The following is a 20,579-nucleotide window of genomic DNA, read 5'->3' on the forward strand; positions in this document are numbered from 1 at the left end:
AGACCCTTCTTAATCACTAAGCGCGGGGTCTCAGAGGGCAGCATGCAACCGCCTTTACCAAAACCACCTCCCACAACTAGCTTTGCAGCGTCTTGGCTGTTAAACATGGCCTGTCTGCACTTGGAACGGGAAGAAACGCCTTGCAGACAAAGTAATCCCCATCAGTCTCAGATGAGAGAAGAGAAGTTACTCCTGTTCTCGGCAAAACAGAATCGAAGGGGAGAGCTGAGTCCTGTCCTGGGCTACCACGCATTTGGGGTCTCAGCAGCGATCCAGAACCCCCTGAAAAGTCATTTACTCTGGGGATCACTTTCATCCTCACTCAGCAGCCTTTCTGCACAAAGGGTCCCTGCTGGGGCCAAAGCCCTTCTGTACCCGTAAACCGCTCATGTGGCACCTCACCTTCCAGGACAGCAGATAGGTCGGGGATGCTGAACATGCATTTTCAGGGTTGATGGGGGGGGGGGAAAGAAAGAAAAGAAGGATAGTGCCTTCCAGACTCAAGGAGAAGGGCAAAGCTACAATTGCGCTCCTTCCTTCCTTCACGTATCCAAAATCCAGGTTGTACGGTAGTGGAGTTGCATTATTCCAGTTTTCGGGGCTCTTTACTCAGAGGCAGGCTCGCACTGCAGACCCAACTGGAGGGAGCCACCGAGAACCCCCAGGTCACCCCTCCCTCTGCTCATGCTGGGGGACAAAACAGGCCCTTCTATAGCTGGCCAGGCACCCGCCATCACCCGGAGCTCCGGCTGGCCGCCACCCACCTAAAGAAGCACCAGGATCATTTAGCAGCGAGGCTCGGATGTTCTTCACCAGCAATTTGAGGTCGTGAGCCCTTGGAGGTTTGGGAGGGCAGGGTTCCTGAGAAGTGGACGGAGTGCGCTGGAGATTCTGCAGGAAGAAAAGGAGCAGTGACTGGCGGGGAGGCAGAGGGCGGGGTGCTGGCTGGAGCCTGAACGGAGCCTGAGCAGGGCCTGCCCGGTGAGTTTCCCTCCTCAAGGGAGTGTGGGGCACCATCAACCAGAACCGTGCCCCTGCTTGGGAGCCATCTATATCCCCAAAGCAGCAATGCGTTCAGCCAGAGAGGGCCCTCCAGTATTCAGCCAGTATCGTGCTGTGGGTGATACTGGAGCGAACATGTGGGCCCAGGGCTGACCCAGGCCAGGTGCTGAAGAGGCGGTGGACTGCCTTCCGCAGGCTGCGGGTCCCCAGGCTGTCCTCAGCCGGGACCAGACAGTGTGCCTATCCAGCGCCTTGCACTCCCTGCTTCAGGGCACGTTCTCGTGGCTAAGTAGTTTCCCCAGGTACCTCAGTCCTGGAAGGATGAGGTCCAAGATCATAGTCTCTGAGTGGAGAGTAAAGAGTCAAGTTTAGACTCCTGAAAGGTGGAGACTCAGACTATGCTGAGTGGCCCTCCTCCTGCCATCCCATGGGGCTCTGCAAGCCTGTGCCCTGAACTCAAAGCTTCCCCAGAGCATGGCTACTACTGGGCAGCAGGCGGGCCCTGGCGCAATCTCGCTCTATCACGGCGGGGTGGAGGGGCGTGGAAAACACACACCGTCTCTCCAGAGAGGCGGACCACAATCCCTAATGGGGGCTCACACCCCGTGAACAGTTTACCTGAACTTCCCTCATGTCCACAGGTTTGGTGCTCAGAACCACCGACGGGGAGGCGGAACTAACCAAGTACTTCAAGATGTCCTTGAGAGTTTCACAGATGACATTCACCTCCGCTGCCTGGTCCTGCCGAAAGAGGAGGAAGTCACCACATCATTTCAGAGCCACGCACGCATGCAAAAGGACAGGCGAATGCTGACTCTCAGCGTCACTGTGTTCTGAGATGAACGCACTTGGTGTTGCCGGCCAGGGCTCCAGGAGGTCAGATTAGGACCCGTGAGGTATCTGGGAAAGAGGGTCCTTTTCACTGACCTCAGAAGCAATTCACCTTAAAAAATGTAATCACGTGCACCAAAGAAATGTTAATATTTCTGTGTATATCCTTTTCAGTCCTTTTCCCCAAACATGTAGACACATGGTTTTTCTTTCCTGGACATTTGATTATTTTTGAAATTAAAAAGTATTCAAACACATGGAAAGGCCTGACAGCAATGAAGACAGGCTTTTAGAAGAACAACGAAGTTGGACACGTACACAGCCAGACGTCAAGATCTCTAAAGCTACAATAATTAATCCCCAATGGCACTGTGTCCACACATTCTAGAATGTTCACAGTGCCGCGAGTCACAGCAGCCCCAAACTGGAAACTACCCACGTGTCCATCCACAGCGGAACGGACCCACGAATCGTGGGGCCGCCACACAACGCAGCGCTGCAGGGCGATGAGCACCAACAGCGTGAGCCACACACGCGACGCAGACGGCTCCCGCGGATGTGGTGTGCAGGGAGAGGTGCCGAACCCAGAAAGGCCCTACTGTGTGCTCCCTGTACGTAAAGTACGGAAACAGGCACAGACAGTCTGCGCTGTTTGTGGCAGGCAGGAAGGACTCCACGATGACCCCACCTTGAGTGCAGGCGGGCCCTGAGGCTTGCCGTCCGTCAGTGGATACGGCACAGGTGACACAATGACAACACGCATGTTATATATGACTTCCTCTCAGCACACTGGAGATTTCTCCTGCTGTCCTTGAAGCAGTCAGCTTCCACGTGTGAAGGGGCCACAGGGCAGGGACTTGGGAGCTGAGAGCAGCCCACAGCCGACAGCCAGCAAAGAATTGGGACCTCAGTCCTACAGCCAGAAGGAACAGAGTTTTGCCAACAACCACACGAACCGGGAAGAGGACCCTGAGCTCAGGAGAGATGCAGCGTGGCCACGACTGTGATTACCGCCTGTGAGCCCCTTCTCAGCCCTGCCCAGACTGACGGACAAAAACTAGGAGATGATACGCACGTGTTGTTTTTTGCTGCTAGGTTCGTGGTGATTAGTTACACACACAGATAACCCACACGCGGTGGAAGTCAGGAGGGCAGTTTACCCTTGGGGGGGGCCGGAGGCAGTGAGTAGAAGGGGGCAGAGGAGGTCCTTCGGGAGCTGCTCCCGTCGTTGTTGAGCTGGGTGCTGGGCACCCGGGAGCGTGTGAAAGCCCGGAGCTGGGCGTGGACGACACGGGCAATTTTCTGTATATCGTATCTCAGGAACAATCTTCTTTTTTTTTAAGATTTTACTTACTTTATTTCTTAGAGAGGGAAAGAGAGGGAGAGAAACATCAATGTGTGGTTGCCTCTCCTGTGCCCCTCACTGGTGACCTGGACCGCCACCCAGGCATGTGCCCTGACTGGGAATCGCACCGGTGACCCTTTGATTCACAGGCTGGTGCTCAACCACTGAGCCACACCAGCCAGGGCTCTCAGGAACAGTCTTTAAGCAAGCAGGATCTATTTTTAAAAACTTCAATTAAAATCTTGTTTAAATATTAATTAAAGCTATTGTTCTGAACTCTTACAAACTGACTCTGGTTGGAACAGACTATGTCCAACACGGCTGGCTGTGCAGGCGTCCAGGCCGTCGCTCGTGGTTTCGGGAGAGCAGCTGCCGTGTAGTGTTTGCCGGCGCTTGGCAGTGCCGGTCCCGATCCTGGCTGGGCCACTGAAGACTCCAGGGCCCCCTGGGGTCCCTTGTCACCCCTGTCGTAAAGACCTTAGATGTGGGGCTGCAGCCCATCCCCTCCCTGCTCAGGACTACAGACTGAAAACCTCCCTACGTGTGCGGCTGGAAGTGACTTCAGAGACTGGTCTGCAGTGTCCAGAGGACCACCAGCTGGCCGGGCTTCGTTACAGCAAACTCGGGCCAAGTCTGCCATTTACTGAAAATCTACTCTCTGAACTAGTAAGAATCAAAATAGCTAATACTTATCACTCTTAGGACGTGTCAGGCTTGATCTTACACACTCACAATTACGAGTTTGATCTTCACAACCGCCTTGAACATCACTGTCCCTACTTTCCAGAGGAGGAAACTGAGGCACAGAGGTGAATTGGCAGGGGAGGGTCACACAGCTCAGAAGTGCCTGAGCAGGCAGTCAGACCCGGATGTTAAGGCTCCGGGGTCTGCACTTCACAACCATTCTGACGCCCCCTTTCTCTTCAACCGGTCCTTGATATCTTATTTTTTAATTGAGGTGAAATACACATACCCTAAAATTAACCATTTTACAGTACACATTTAGTGGCATTTAGTGCATTCAAAGTGTTGTATGACCATCACATCTGTGTGGTTCCAAAATACAGTCACCACCCCCCTCGGAGCCGGCTGGGCTCAGCCCCAGCGGCAGCAGGAGAGTGGCTCTGACGACCAGCTGTGATAGAACACCGAGGAAAACCAAGGTTTCATCACTTCAGTGGTTTGCAACCTCAGCTGCACACGCACACTGAAAAACTTCCCAGCTCAGTTACACCCGCATGGGGGTGGCAGGCAGCCTGCAGGATTCTGCACGGCTGCCAGGTGATTCCAGGTGCAGCCCGGGGCGAGAGTGGGCACAGAACCCACCCCAACACCCACGTGTTCACAATACACCGCTGGGGCTCCGACAGAAATGCACGGACTGACCTCCCCCGATGCTTGGGGCCGGATCGTAATGGCCATCTCTGGCATGCTGACGAACGACCACCGGATCTGAATGTCCTCCCTCTTCTCTTTCATGTGCAGCTCCAGCTTGAAAAAGAAAGCGGCAGGGATTATCAGAGGGCTGTGTCTGCACCAGGGCTTCACCGTGCATCTCCCTGTGTGCGCGTCTGGGTGTGCTCACTGTTTCCTTAGAGAATGGCATCACCTCCCTGTGCCATACCAGGCGCTTTCGCAATAAAGAGGGTCCCACCCTCTGCCCTTCCCCTTCACTACCAGCACTTTCCTCTGCCGCCACCTACCACTCAGCAAGGAACTCAGGGCTGGTGGCTGAAGGCCAGATATCACTGAAGCTCTGCAGTCTATTTCAAATTCTCTGTGCCCTGCATTTCTCTTCATCATCAAGCAGTAAAGGGGAAGGAGTGACAGGTGGGAGCCAGGCTGCCTGGGCCAGCCCCGCGCCCTGAGGGCCGTGCTCACAGTGCCCTGGCATTCTGGTCCTCCTTTGCCTGAGCCACCACACAACCTCTACCTGGATTCCGATCTCTCCCAGTGTCCCATTCAACCCTCCCCATCCGTCGTGGCAGAAACGTGGCCCCCAAAGATGTCCACGCCCCAATCCTTGCAACCTGTGAATATGTGACCTCACAAAGTCACAAAGGGACTTTGCAGGTTCTTTGCAGGGAAGAACCCTGAGATGGGCAGGGTTGTCCTGGTGAGCCCAAGGGATCATATGAGCCCTTAAAAATGGAAGGCAGCAGAGCACGCCAGATATGTGGCTTGAGCATGGAGGACGGATGCCCGGAGCCCAGCAATGAGGCTGCCTCTGGAAGCCAGGAACTGCCCACGGCTGACAGCCAGCAAGGAGCCGACCCTCCGTCCTACCACCGTAAGGAGCTGATTCTGCCAACAACCCGAATGAACAAGTAACAGGTTCTCCCCTGGAGCTTCCCGAAAGCCCACCAACACCTGGATTTTAGCCTGTGTTGGAACCAAACCCCCAGAACAGTAACATCATAACTCTGTGCTGTGTTAAGCTGAGTTTGTGGTCATCTGTTTTCACAGCCACAGCAAACTAAAACACCAGCCTTCGCTTTTCAGCCAGAGCCAAAAGCCTCAGCTCTTCCCATCTCCAACCTCCACCATACCCCCAACCAAGGGGAGGAAAGGATGGCTTCGGTATTTCTGAATACTCAGGACCCTCACCTGGTGCTAGTGAGAGGGAAAGAGAAGGGCTGCCCTCCCACGTAACTCCAGAACAAGTGCACTTGCATGTCGTCGACACAGGTCCCCGAGTAACCCCGCCAGGCGAGGGACGGGGCTGACAGCGGGCCCCTACATGCCCCTTTCATTTGGAGAACGAAGAGAGGCGGGAGCCTGCGGCCTTGAGCACTCGTTAATGATGGACTGATCTCTGCCTGGGGACCAACCCCTAGGTGGCTTTGACACAGCGCTAAGGGATCAAAGATACATTGTGCTGCTTCTATCTGAGCTGCTCCGATGACACGTGAACCCCATCCCAGAAACCACACTTGCCTGTTAGTGTTTCGGGTCCTTGCTGGACTCACTCAGTCCTGCAATGTGTCAGAGGTCCCGTAAGTGAGTCCCACACTCGGAAGTTGCTTTCTAGACACACCATCCAAAAATTTGGGGGGAGTAGGAGGCACTGATGTCTGAGAAGTCCATGAGGCCAACACTTAGCCTCTTCAACTCAAAGAGGGGGTGCTATCATGGGGGTGGGGGGCTAGATTTAAGGAAAAAAGCTACTTAGGTGGCCAGAAAATCTTGTCGGCCCAGCTTATTTAAAACTGTGGCTTTGTGAGAAAAGCCTATGGAGTATCGTCTTCCCTTCTGGTTGAGAACCCTGTGTGACTTGGGCTCAGCCCCCCAAATTAGCAGCCAACCACAAGGACAGACGGGAGGAAGCACAGGGTTGAATAGACAGTGACCCTTAAAACACCCAGAGATTCACAACTGTCACACACCACTCAACAGGGGCTTCAGCAAGCTTCTGCTTCACGTCAGGGACGCACAGTTACGTGGCAGCTCAGTAGTCCGGAAGTGTCACTGACAAGTCTACTATAATTATTATATATGCCTCTCTACATAATCGCTGTATATGATTATAAATGTTCATAGACAATGTATATGAATATATGACTCATATATATAAATATATGTGAATACAAATATATAAATATAATTCAATGTGATTCATATATAATTATGTATTTGTTATAGGTTGAATTATGTATATTCGTAACTGAATTCTATAATTCAATTATATAGACTATTCAATTCATTGACTATGAGTAGACATATAAAATAGTTATATATCTATTATAATTATAATATCTATTATCTGAATTATAATGGTAATCCTCATTTTTTAACTTATAAAGATAATAAGGGGTCTTTTAAAGTTGACGTTTTCTCAAACTAAAACAAGGAAGCCCCAGTCCAGCCCCTAAGCTGATTCTCCAAGTTGCAGTCGACTTCGGCGGCCCAGGGATGATTCTGAAACAGCCACTCCCCTCACCTTCCCTGCCGCTCGCCTGCCCCTACCCCCACCAGTCGGCGGCACCCTGATCTGTTCAGCACCTCGAACAATGCCACCCCCCCATTCTGACAGATGAGCAACCTCGAAATTCACCGCACACACGTGTGTACACGCATGTATACATGCATGTGTGCGCACATGTTTGTGTGTGCGTGCATATGCATGTGTGTATGGGTGTGGGTGTGTAATACACGTGTCGCACTCATTTTTTTATTTCAACAGAGACCACCTGGAAGGCGGGTGACAGCTGGGAAATTAGAAAATGAACGGCAATGGGCCCTACAGGTTTCTGGGAACTGTCCCCCACGACTGGCACCGCCCACCCGGCCTCACCTGCAAATGCAGGGGCGTGAGCTGCACGCCGTACTGCCGGCGCCCCGCGTCCTCGGGCGGGGCTGGCCCCGTGCTGACCAGGAACTGGATGCTCTTGCCCACCACGTAACAAGACACCACCTGAGGAGGGACAAGGTAAGTTTAATGGAACTTTAGGTGCAGAGAGAGATCAGCAAGGATGAGACTTTAGAGTTTCAAACTTGGAAAAATATCCAGATTCACATCTTTTCTATTATTCAGAAAACTGGAAAAAATACTTCAAATCTTTTCTTCCTGATGGATTTCTCAGGAGCTAAAGTCTTTCCTCCCCAAATCTAGTTGTTGGGCTCTCTCCACATGCAAAGATTCTTCTCTTTAAATATTACTCTGTCCTATTTCTCCACACGGGCTGATTTTAAATTCCCCAGACAGTTCCACATTCATAAAAGTGAAACCCATTAGCCATCAGCTCTCACTAAAAACTGGACCTTAAAAAGAAAATTAAGTTATAGATGTGACAAGGAAAAATTTCTTTTTAAAAATGTATCCAGAACACAAGAAATTGTTTCTATCTAAATCAACTTGAACCTATCATGGCTTTCAAAGATGTGGGAATAATTCAAAGAACATATGAAATAGTAAAGTTATGAAATTATACAACTTGATAAAAGTAGAATGATCAAATGAGCTGGTTTAGGAAGACAAGTAACTACCCCAGGAAATAGCCAGGCCACACTCCTGATACAAATCACAAACCATTTGCCCTGGCTGGTGTAGCTCAGTGGACTGAGCTCCAGTCTGCAAACTGGGGGGTTGGTCACTAGTTCAATTCCCAGTCAGGGCACATGCCTGGGCTGCGGGCCAGGTCCATGGTTCAGGGGGTGCAAGAGGCAGTCGATTAATGAATGTACTTCTCGCATATCGACATTTCTCTCCCTCTCTTTCTCCCTCCCTCCCCCTCTCTCTGAAAATAAAATCTTTAAAAAAATAAGTTACCAAATGTTTTAGAGGGACGATTTCGATAGTTGTGAAATACCCAGCGCCTGGCCCAGAATTCCTCTACAGAAGCAGGTCTTGTAGAACGAGGGTCGGCCACCCTTCTGGCAGAGCGTCAAGCAAGCCCAGGGTGCGATGACTTCCGGGCCAGGTGCCCGGGGTGCACGCGTTGGCAGACGGGGCAGTGGTGGAGGATGGAGGGAGGCTAAGAGGTGGCCGGCATGTCTGCCCAAGGCCAGGCCATCAGAAGGCCGAGAGTAGCACAGGACAGGACAGGACCCCCTCCACATCCCAAGGGAACTGCTGACCCCATGTGGGAGGCTGCTACTTGGGAAGAAAGAAAACGTTTTTTAATTCTCTGATGGGTTTATCAGAATGGAAAATACCAGTGGAAAGATGATCAAAACAGTCCCTCAGTCGGGGCCTGCTCGTTCACAAAGTTCAGGCTAGAATGTCCCCCCTTTCCTTTTTTTGGTATCTGGCTCCTTCGTCCCAACATCCAGCATCTCCCCACTCCAAGCCCACCTGCCCGCACCAACAAAAACACACCTGTATCCCGGGCCCCCCAGCAAGGGACCCATTTCCAGTGGCCACCGCAAAAGGCCTCCAGGCACAGACCCAGAAAAAGAAAATCTTGCCTATTCTCAATACTGGCAGGAAATTGCCAACCCTTATTTTTGTCTGTCCTTGGAAGGCCGCTCTCCAAAAGACTAATTTACGTGGATTAGCTACAACATCCTCATCGTATTATGGCGTCTCCAGAGTTCACAAGAGGTTGGAACAAGAAAATGTTTGTATAAGAAAGGTCATCTATTCATTTTTTAAAAATAAATGCTCTATAAACAATCCTATTTGGAGGCGCATGGTTCGATGCCAGCTGAGTTCGCCACACGAATGACATGACGCAGAGAAAATTCACTGTCCCTTGTCTCAGCAGCCCACGCCTTTTTTCTGCATAAAGTAAAAAGCCAGACAATTGACTGGTTTACTTCTCCTATTACTTTGGGATCTTCTATACTAAGCCAACTAGAATTTTACCAAGAAAACTGACAACTTTAGCCCTGGCTGATGTGACTTGGTTGGAATGTCCTTCTGTAACTGAAGGGGTGCAGGTTCGATTCCGGGTCAGGCCACATGCCTGGATTGCGGGTTCAATCCCTGGTCCGGGTGTGTATGGGAGGTGACGGATCGATGCTTCTCTCTCACATCGATGTCTCTCTCTCTCTCTCACTATCTCTTTCTCCCTTCCTCTCTTTCTAAAAGCAATGAAAAAATGTCCTTGGGTGAGGATAAAAGAAAATAAAACTTAAAAAAAAAAAAAAGAAAACTGACAACTCTATTAGTGCCCTGACTCAAGCAAGCAAGAGATGGTTTCCTTTGATCCAGTTCTACAAGGAGTCTTCCTCCAGCTCCATCCCTTGATACACAGCCAGTGCAGGCCCTTGATTAAAACCAAATAAATACGCAAACACACACCCAAACAGAGACTTTAAAAGACATTAGAGCCCTGGCTGGTGTAGCTGGTGTAGCTCAACCCTGGCTGGATTGAGCTCGGACCTGCAAACCAAAGTGTCGCCGGTTCGATTCTCAGTCAGGGCACATGCCTGGGTTGCGGGCCAGATCCCCAGTGGGCGGCACATAAGGGGCAACCACACGTTGATGTTCCTCTCCCTCTCTTTCTCCTTCCCTTCCCCTCTCTCTAAAAATAAATAAGTAAAACCTTGAAAAAAATAAAAAGACATTAGAATTTCCAGAAGGTTAGTCTCCAAGGACCACAGTCACCACCCCAGTCATGTCAAGGAGGTACATGCCGTCACCAAAGAGAGTGACACATCCACGGGTCCGAGTGGCTCTTCCCACTGACCCGCTGGAGAGCCCTCCCAGCTGACGGCCTCCCGACCCACTAAATACAACCACTTCCCCCACAGCAACCGTGTCCTGGCCTCCCTGCAGCTCTCTGCTTGGAATGCTAACGAAAACCGCCATTGATCCCACCTCGACGGTTCCATGTGGCCAAACAAAACACTGCCACTGTCCCCATGAGGCCAGGTGCAGGGACAACGACTGGGCCACATCCTTTCCAGGCCAGCCTCTGCCCCTGCCACCCAGAGAATAACAACAGCCCATTTGGCAAATGGACGAGAACCAAACGCAAAGGAGCTTTTATAAATTAAGTAATCTCCTTCTAGGGTACTAAGGTGTTATCCACAATGGGGATTAAATTCCGTCAACCCAGGGGACAGGGGCAAGGCCTCGCCACCTGGAGGGTCCCTCTCCTGGACCAGCAGAAGGCAGAGTCCCCAGGGAACACATCCCAGCTGGTTAGCCTCCCTCAGTGGCCAGAATGTCCAGGGCTGACAGCTACTGCAGACAGAGGCCCAGATCTCTACCTACCCCAGAGTCCCCCAGCCTGCTGCCATTTCCGGGTTAGCTCCTCAGACAGTCCCACGGCCTGGAGCTCTTCCACCCTCAAGGCTTGGCTTCCCCACAGAGCAGTCTGATAGTGACGCTGGATCTTTCAAGCTAAAGAGAATCAAGGTCTCGTATCTGTGCTGGGACCAAGGACCTGTCCGAGAACAGAAGTGAGCTCAAGGGCCCCAGAGCACAGGAATGAGGGCCCGTGAAAACAGGCACCATGAACGCACTGCGTTATTCCTGAGATAGTTTTTCCCAAGCCAGCAAGGAACTCCTGGATTCCATAAACCATTCCAAAGTCAAGTAGCAGAAGGCTGAGCTGTGTGTTCCAGAAAAATCCCCTTCCTCTGCACTCAGGAAGGCATTGAAGGGAGGGTGGGCCACACGTGGGAAAGGTCCCAAAGGCAGAAGTCTTGAACTCCAGGAGCATGTTGACATAAAAACATACAAACCTGCAGAGAATTTGTATAAAAATATATTTGAGCCAAACAGAGGACACACCTAGAAGCAAGATCCCAACAGACTCAGAAAACTGCTTCCTAGAACGGCAGTGTGCAGCTTCTTTTATGCATGTGGAGGTAAGGAGAGGCCGTAAGGAAGATTACAGGATGGTAGGAGAAAGCAAGACCTGCACCAGATTACAGGACGGTGAAGACCGGGTGCTCGCCGGAAGGGCGGTCGAGCTTTAGAAGGAGGGGTCTGAAAGGGAGCGTTTCAAAGGTGTGTTAACCTAGATGTACAGACAGGAGGAACAGGGCGTGGCTAAGGCAAAGCTAAGGCCTTTTTACTAAAGAAGTTACACGCCTGGGGTCTGATTACGCAGGATGACCTGACCAGTTAGGAATTTAAGATCAGACCACCCTGGGAGGTTACTTCCCATAGAACCTTTTTTTTTTTTTTTTTGTCCACCAACACCTGGCCTGACAGGTGAAGGTCAGGGCATCCCTGGTCCACTTCTGGGATGAAGAGAAAAGGCAGCAGACAGAGGCACCATCGGAATGAGAAAGCGAGAGCATTTCATCACGACCTGCACACCACGATCCCACTTCAAGACCCTGAACACTCACATACCTGTACAAATAGTTCTTATCTTGAAACTCTATTCCTTTGTTCAGCGCAGGGCCAAAGAATTCCAGACCACGCACTCCCAAGTTTTGCTATTGCTTACCAACCAGAAAAGTCCCCTAACGTCTTCGCCCCTGGACTCTTTCCACTTTCTCTTTCAATTAAGCCTTTTGTACAGTTGCCTCAGCTTCTTCTCTTAGAACACTTCGGAGAACTGGGAACAATTTAATTACTTTTGTCTCCAAGAGAACTAGGAACACAGCCGAGAAAAACGCATCCAAAAAGGTTTATGTCATTGAATAGTTTTCTCTTGAATCATCCTGTGTAACGTCCTGAGAAGAGGAACTCCGAAATAAAATGGAAGGAAAAATCCTTCGCTGATCATTTGGAGTTCCCAGTCAGATTTCATTCCCGACTCTGCAATCTAGTTTCAGCTCTGTTAAGATTCCTTAAGACAGCATGGGCCGAGCCTTGACAGGTGTGGCTCAGTTGGTTGGGCATCATCCTGCAAAGCAAAAGGTTGCTGGTTCGATCCCCAGTCAGGGCATGAACCTGGGTTGTGGGTTCAGTCCCTGGTGGGGGCGCCAGCGAGAGGCTCACATGGGTGTTTCTTTTTCTCCCTCTCTCTCTCCCTCCCTTCCCTTCTTGCTAAAAAATAGAATAGATATATTTTTTTTAAAAGACAGCATGGATCTGACATAAAATATTGTTTCTACTCTAGAACAGAGGCTGTTTTAAAAATAAAATCCATTAGAGCTAAATATTATCAGAACATCTACAAAGTAAGTCTTACTTGTTCACAATATCTGGCTGAAGGTGGATTTTTGTATGGAACTCACCCAATGGACTGAGATGGAAAATGCTGGAAAGAAGAGGGCAGCCAAGCCCAAGGAATGCTGGGTACATGCTCAAGGGGCATGCTTGGACCACCCCAGCTCCAACACCATGCCCCCAACCATGGTATCCATCCCTTCTCTTGGGATACTTTAAAGCGCACAAGGAGGCTTTCAGCAACAGTCCACTTCCAGGAGGCATTCTCACGACAGAGTGTGGTTTAATGTGCACGTTCTTTAGCCTCAAAATCTGAACGTGAAGCTCTCTTTCATTGACTCTATGTACAAAGAAACGGCCCTGGCTGGTGTGGCTCAGTGGCTTGAGCACTAGACTGCCAACGGGTCGCCGGTTTGTTTCCCCGTCAGGGCACATGCCTGGGTTGCTGGCCAAGCCCCCAGTAGGGGGCCTTTGAAAGGCAACCACACCTTGATGTTTCTCTCCCTCTCTTTCTCTCTCCCTTCCCCTCTCTAAAAATAAATAAATAAAATCTTCAAAAGGAAACTTAAAAAAAAAAAAAAAAGAAACACATGCAATACATTTCCTTTAAGATGAAGGGCACGAGACTGGCTCCTTTCCAGGCTGGCTGTCAGGGTCTGGTCTGGGGCCAGGTCACTCTGTCACAAGCAGCCCTAACACCCGTGCTGTTTCGACACCCAAACAAAACCACAGCTGGCCCACGGGTGCTCTTGCCCCGTCCTCTCCAGGTGTAGTCAGGCTACACCCAATGGGTACTGAGCCCAAACAAACAGGTGGGCCTCCCAGGAGGAAGCTCTCCCTGCCTTTGGAAAGACCCAGTTCAAAACAATTTCACAACCTGTTAGCATTTTAGCATAAATGCCAGGTTAATGGAGTACCTGGAATTTCAAGTCATGCAAAGTAAAAAATAATAATAATAATCAACCAAACATCCTCTTTGCAATAGAGAGAAAACATGATCAACTTTGAACAGGCTACCTTTGCAAACCAAGGGACCCGCTGAGGTTTGGAAAGAGCAGTGGAGACTCCAGAAGCTTGCAGAGCATATGTCAGTATTTAAATGTATAACAACAGGTAGCCTTAGGAAAAAACCATGTGTCCACAATACACGATGCACACCCAGTGCCAGCTGTAGGATTCCCCGACACGCAATGCAGAATGATCTGGGGGGAAATTCCAGGCGATTGCCCAATGCTGGGTTGTTTTGGCTTTATAGAAATGAAGGCTGATTAGTGCCTCTCAGTTCTCTTTTCCTATCTTCATTATCTCTTTCCTGGTGAGGGTGAGAGTGAGTGCTAAAGTGAAATAATACTATAAAAATGCAAAAATAATAGTCACGGGCTGCTTACAGTGTGCAATGGTGGGAGCTCATTTCTGGGGGCCAACAGGGGTTCAAATCCAGCCTCTGCTACTTAACAGCTCCTGGACCCCTTGGCCAAGTGACTTAGACTCTCTTTGCCTTAGTTTCCCCCTCTGTGCGGTGGGCACCACACTTGTTCAGGCAGAGGAGTGTTTCAGCACAAGAAGATGGACGAGAGCCCATTGCCCAGGGCTAGCCACACCTGATAGCATCGGGAGTGGAGAATTGGCAGCATCCTGCCTTCCTGCAGGGCACCGCGCAGGCTGCTGCCCTCGCATCCCCGCCGGGGACGGATTAACACTTCACACACACAGCACCTGCAGTTCGGGAGAGACGGAAGCACCCAAAACAAGCCCAGATCCAACCAGCGTCTCCCTGGCTTCACAGCTGGCCCCTCCGTGATGCTGGGTTATTAAATTTACCTAAAACTTTGACCCCCAGCTAGTCATTCATTAGAAGCCTCTATTTATTTATGAATGGCGCTGAAATCCAAGATACGTAATGCTCTTCACACGACACCTGGCCTCACACTAAGAAAGCCAGCAACACTGTCAATCTCTAAAGATCGCTCCCAGCATGTTCACTGACAAGCTTTCCAAGTAGATGTTATTTCAGAGAGACATTTAGTCTGCTTCCAAAACAAAAGAAGTCCATGGCTACTTCAGCAGAGTGCCCGTCACAGGGCAGGCCCCCAAACCCTGACACACGTGAAGTTTCCACGCCGTACTCCTGGACCTCACACCTGCAAGGAGCTGTGCGTAGGACTTGGAGCCCAGAGACGTGACTCCGGAGCCCAGGGACAAGCCGGGGAGGGCTGTTGCTGCATCGTGCGGAGGAAGAGCTGGCTCGCAGGCCACTGGCAATATTGAAATAAAGGTTTCCTTTTTCTGGGTCACACATTCTAGAGCGAGCCTCTCCCAGGACGTGAGGAAAGGGAATGTAGGTAGAAAGCCACTGCTCTGTGTAAGGACGTAATTACAGTCTGGGACAGAGAAGAGTGCTCAGTGCTTGTGGAGACTGGACAGGAGGTGGAGGGAGCCCCTGGAGGGGGGTGTAAAGGTGGTGGTTCCCTGCAGAGCGCCCCAGGGTGGAGGGGCGGCCTCTCCATACAGCCCTCGCAGGTCACCGGGCCTGGGGAGCCTGGGCAGAGTGTGTACCCCCACGTGATGAGCCCAGGTGACAGGGATGCTTGAGGCCTTCTGAAAAGATGCCCAGCCGGCTAGGCCAGCACGGGCTCCCTGCAGGGGAGACTTTTCTTAGGAAAATGCCACAAGCCCTGCAAGGCTGCTGCTTGTAATAAATATTTGGTCTTTGTCCCCGGTTCCTGGCACCCTGCTCCAAAAACCCTTGGAATCTCCCGAGTGATGTGTTTTGAGTGCTGGTGGCTGGGGCCCTTGGATAGCTCGGGAGGAGGGCTGGTCACCAGCAAGACCAAGACGGGACTAGAGGGGCGGCTGAAAGTTCCAGCCCTACTCCCAACCTCCCAGGAGGGGCGAGGGGCCAGACTGAATTCAGTCAGCAACGGCTGGTGATTTAACCACTCCCGCCTACATTATGGAACCGCCACAAGGTCCCCTGGACAAGGGGTTCATAGGCTGTGGGTTGGTCGGCATGAGAGGCGCCGGGAGGGCGGTGCCCGCAGAGAGAGCTGGAAGCCGACCCCTTCCCCACCTTGCCCTGTGCGTCTCTTCCACACAGCTGCTCCTGAGCTTGTGTCCTGTACCACAAACTGGTAACAGTAAGTAAACGGGTTTCCTGGTTCTGTGAGCTGTTCTAGCAAATTATCCACCCCAAGGAGAAGTGGGGACCCCCGACTTTATAGCCAGTCACTCAGAGTAGGGGTGGCCCTGACCTGGGATTGGGCTCTTCGGTGGGGGACAGACTTGTGGGGCGGAGCCCTTAACCCACAGGCCCTGCACTGGTCACTATGCGAGTCCAGCTGAACTGCTGAACGCCCGCCGGTGCCCTGGGAGCTGGAGACTGGTTGCTGGGCAGAAGGGAAAACCCACGCACTTGGCGGCGGGAGCATTGTGAGCACACAGCTCAGCCCACCCGACTCCGCCGGGCTATGGTGCGGGGGGCCTGCGGGGCGGCTCTGGCTGCTCCAAGCGAGACCCCGGTTTCTGTGCAGGACACCAAGGTGGGTTTGCCGAGGAACCGGGTGTCTGCAAAGGCGATGACTTTGGCACAGGGGGGCCTTCAGGGGCTGCAGGAGGGAAGTCCAAGTGTAGGGCACCCAGAGGGCAGGGCAGGGCAGGTTCTGACCCTGGGGGGCTGCAGGGAGACTGGAGACCAAGCACACGTCAGGAAGAGGCTCCCAAAGGCAGACCAGAGCCCCCATTCTCGGCTACGGGAGCAGAGACGTGGCTACACACCAGACCCCCTTGGACCAGGAAGGCGTGTCTCTGTCATCAGCTCAAATGTCATCCACGTGTGGCAGGCTGAGTCAGACCAGAGAGATACAGCCGACACCGTGGAGGGAACTGGAAAGGGGAGGGCCACGTCCGTAAAATCACACCTCGTACTCCTTTTGCAACAGCTGTTTGTGGGCCTCGGGTTCTGTGAGTTTTTCCTTCTCAGGAGTTATGCCGAACAGAGAGAACACACGACGGTGTGGACATAGGCCTCGACGTACACTTGAGGTCCAGCCGGGGGAGGGAGTCAGCTGCGCAGGTCAGATCCCAGAAGCAGGAGGCGGACAGCACCGTCGGCATCCTCCCAGCAGGCAGCACGGGAATGCTAGCGCCGTGGGCTCACCTTCATCCAGTGCAGGGGTGTGAAGGAACCTCCCACCGGGGACCGTTACAGCAGGAACTCGGAGCAGCCTGGGTGGATCCCCTTGCCAAAGGACGCCCTGAAGTGTGCCGTGGTCAGCCAAGATGCTGGTCCAAGAGTGGCAAAGGCCACGCACAGGGTCCAAGCACCCGGGTGGGTCTTGCTCCCAGCTTCCCAGAAGCCAGGCAGATCCCAGCAAGGTGTCCCCACTGGTGGGTGTGCACAGGACCCAGGCCACCCAGTGCTCCCACCAGACACTGCACTCCCAGACCCTGTCCCATGCTGCGCAGGGCCCCGGGGCCTGTCCACCAGCCAGCTGGCCAGCTTGCCCAAGGCGGGCAGCATGAGCCACAGCACAAGGCAATGACAAGTTCTCATGTCTTCGTCTGGCCGAGAACACAAAAGTCAAGAACTCTGAAGAAGCTTGTAAAACAAATCAGGGCCGTGTGTATACTTCGCCATCTGCCTACGGTAGGTGAAAGGTCTCCAGGGGAGCCGAGGGAGGAGGGCTCAGTGCAGACGTTAAGAAAGGAAAGTTTCTACCCTTCTAAACTGTCTGTGACTTTTTAACGAGGAGGCAGTGGTTCTGTGGTTGTATTAAAACAAGCGCACGTTAACCCTCCCCTTTCTCTGGCACTACCTACATAGTGAGACCTTTAAAAATGGGCTCCTGCTGTTTCCAGTGTCTGCTCCCTCCTCTTCACCTCCGGGCCAGCCCTGAACACTCTGTCCCTCTCTTAACTGGCACGGTGGCAGAAAACACCAAACAGAAACTGCCCACGCCAAAGGGACTCGGTCCCTAAGCGCCTGTCACGGAGAGGGCGCTCGCGGCACCAGGAGGCGCTGCCCACGCAGAAGCCTCGTGTGGGTCAGGCCTGCGGGGGTCTGCGCCTCGGGCCCCCGTCTGTGAGACTCGGGCATTAGAACCCCTGCTCGCCCCGCCCCTTCCAGCTCTACACGCTGTGCTGGACTCAGCATCCTGCATCGTTGCCACCGGTTCTTCCTGTAACCCCAAGGACTTCCAGAGACCCCCCGCACACACACACACTTGTTCTGGAAAACCTGGTGAAGCGGAAGCGCGCACACCTACAGCCTGGCAATTCCCTGCCCACCCTCACACAGCCCGGTGCGTGCGCCTGAGGGCCTAGGACACCGCACACATTCGAGTTCACTACAGCGGCGGTGCACTTGTGAAAAAGAGAGAACAGCCTAACTAGCCACCGACAGAGGATGGAGAAAGACGCTCTGGTCCACCCAGACCCCTGAACGGTAGTTAAAGCAAGTGAACAGAGCTCCACAACCGGCCTTGGTGACGCTCAAACTGCCACATCCGATCCAGAGAAAGCTCACGCTAGGGTTGCCTACGCAAAATGATAAACGTCTCAAATGCATGAACGACACCCTAGCTGGGACAGGGAGCAGACACGTGGGGGGCAGGGGTCCAGGGCCGGCACCGCTCTGCCTCTCCACCTGGGGTCACAGAGGTGTCCCTTCCTCACCGTCTGCTAATGGCGCGCTTTAACGGAATAATACAACATAGAAAGATACAGGGGTAGGCCTTGTGCTTAGGGGAAAGTTTTTTAGGCTCTTGTACAGACACTTCCCGTTTTTAAAAAAATCAGTAAAATTATTTATGGTATTTGACGAATGATACGTAATTTCAGCTTGTGAACAGTTAGCAACTGTAAAATGAACTCTACATAATACCTGAATGGCTTAAATCTACATACCATATTGCAGAACATATACATATATACACACCCATGTAAATGTATATTTTACCGAGATAATTCACATACCATATAATTCACCCTGTTAAGCTGTAGAATTAAATGTTTTTAAGCTACACTTCACGGGGATGATGAAACCACCCCTGCCATCCCTTTCAGAACAGCTTCATCACCCCCAAAAGAAACCCTGCACCCACAGTAGACACCGCCATCTACCCTTGAACCCCAACCCGCACCCAGCCCTGGCGACCACCAATCTACTTCTGTGTCTGCTGATTTATCTACCCCGGACATTTCGTATCAGTGGAACCCTACAGTACGTGGCCTTTTGTGTCTGGCTTCTTTCACTGAGCACGAGTTCAAGGCTCATCCACACTGTGGTGTAGGTCAGAATTTCGTTCCTTTTAAGGCTGAATGATAATCTATTGTACGGATAAACCACCTTTTATGCATCCACTCACCAGCTGGTGGAGCAGATTTTGTTAATGTAAGGAGTCTGCCTTTCCCATAATTCTAAGGCAGAATAAGCTACCCCCACCAGCGTTACAAGCGCTTCCCGGGGAAGGAAAGGCCCACGCAGGTGGCCGCTCCCAGCTCACCTTCTCCTGGGCAGACCTGGCCGCACTCCAGACTTGCTGCACCGCCAGCTCCAGGGGCTGCTGCTGCGGATCTTCCTCGAAGGACAGGGACAGTGGGCCCTGGGACAGAAAAGCACAGTCAGCAGATGCACGATGGTGATGCCTGGCTTTTAGAAAAAATTATGTACTTCCTATAAAGCTCTGCAAATCTAAGAAAATAAAATATGGCTTGTTTTTGTTAAACCTGTGCTTCCAAAGGGCAGCAATGGTCAAAAGTCAGTAAGTGCATGCCCCTGGGGACTGGCTCGGGCTGGATTTAGTTCTGGGACAAGGATGGGAAGTAGAGAAACATGGGAACAAGAGCAAAGCTGTCACAGTCAAGGCGATGAGCGTGTTCTGAATGCTCACGTTCACCATGCAAAGAACGCAGGCTCTGCGGGAGGTGCTCGTGCAGATCGGCAGGTCCCAGGGTCCAGCACCTTATCTACATCCTCCCCTTCTTCTGATGAAAACCCTCTGTTTTTAGAGAATCACCTCTCCCTGATCCCTGGTTGCTGGCACTGTGCTTAAGGTACCCCGCTTCTCTTTTCCCACTGCCCCAGAGGTGGGTAGGCAGGGGCCCTGCAGTGGCCTGCTGCCTCTCCCTTTAATTGGGACCCTTGGCTGGAAAGGAGCCCGAGGAGTGTGTTCCTGGGCTACCACTCCCCACAGCCTCCTGATCCAGCCCCGCTTTGGCTCTGCCCATCCTCCCGCACCCTTCCCTTAAACTCCCCTGTGGCTCATAACCCTGCGTCCATGTAGGTTCTTGCGATTAAAAATCTCCAAGTGAAAGGGATGTGATATTAAATTAATATGACCCCCAAGGCAACACGACTGCCGTTTATGAAAGAACAAACCAGGGCTGGGGTAGCCAGCTGGGTCTTGTCTGTTTTAAAATAAATTCTCTCGAGAGGCCAAACCCTTAGGCCAACAGCTTGACCCTGGAATGAAACTCTTCTTAAAAGGCTTCCTGATGCGCATTGTGGTCAAGCAGGTTCCGATTGGGGGTTGCAAGGAAAACGTCTGCCCACAGCTTCCCACCACTCCCCACCCATCTCAGAGACTCCCCGTGGCGGTGAGCTGGTTCCAACTACAAGACATGATCGGGGCGGGAAAATGAAATTCTGCAAGAGGCACGCAAGCTCTTCTGGCAGACACGGCGCAAACGAGCAGGCGATGTTGTCACCAGGGGCTACTTCTTAAGAATTCTGTGCAGTCCAAAGGGAAGCGAACGGGCCCAGAACACTTGCGATCACCTCACCCTGTGCCAGCCCTGCTGGCCTCGCTGCCCCAAAATCACCAGCGGAGAAGTAAATCCACTCCCCGAGAGTGATGAAATCACAGTTTGGGGCTGCTGTGC

The 20,579-nt window shown here is 52.1% G+C and overlaps 1 protein-coding gene across 1 annotated transcript in view; it reads right to left on the minus strand.

The window, feature by feature from the left end:
* C2CD2 (C2 calcium dependent domain containing 2) overlaps window positions 1-20,579 on the minus strand; it is a 48,910-nt gene that overhangs the window by 20,133 nt on the left and 8,198 nt on the right. Inside the window, exons 2-6 of the mRNA XM_053917367.1 lie at window positions 19,202-19,300; window positions 7,473-7,592; window positions 4,565-4,669; window positions 1,621-1,743; window positions 765-891 (exon numbers count right to left, since the gene is read on the minus strand). Of these exons, the coding sequence (XP_053773342.1) occupies window positions 765-891; window positions 1,621-1,743; window positions 4,565-4,669; window positions 7,473-7,592; window positions 19,202-19,300 (574 nt within the window). The remainder of the gene's footprint in view (window positions 1-764; window positions 892-1,620; window positions 1,744-4,564; window positions 4,670-7,472; window positions 7,593-19,201; window positions 19,301-20,579) is intronic.

This window comes from Desmodus rotundus, chromosome 2 (genome assembly GCF_022682495.2).
Source record: "Desmodus rotundus isolate HL8 chromosome 2, HLdesRot8A.1, whole genome shotgun sequence".
Taxonomy (NCBI): domain Eukaryota; kingdom Metazoa; phylum Chordata; class Mammalia; order Chiroptera; family Phyllostomidae; genus Desmodus; species Desmodus rotundus.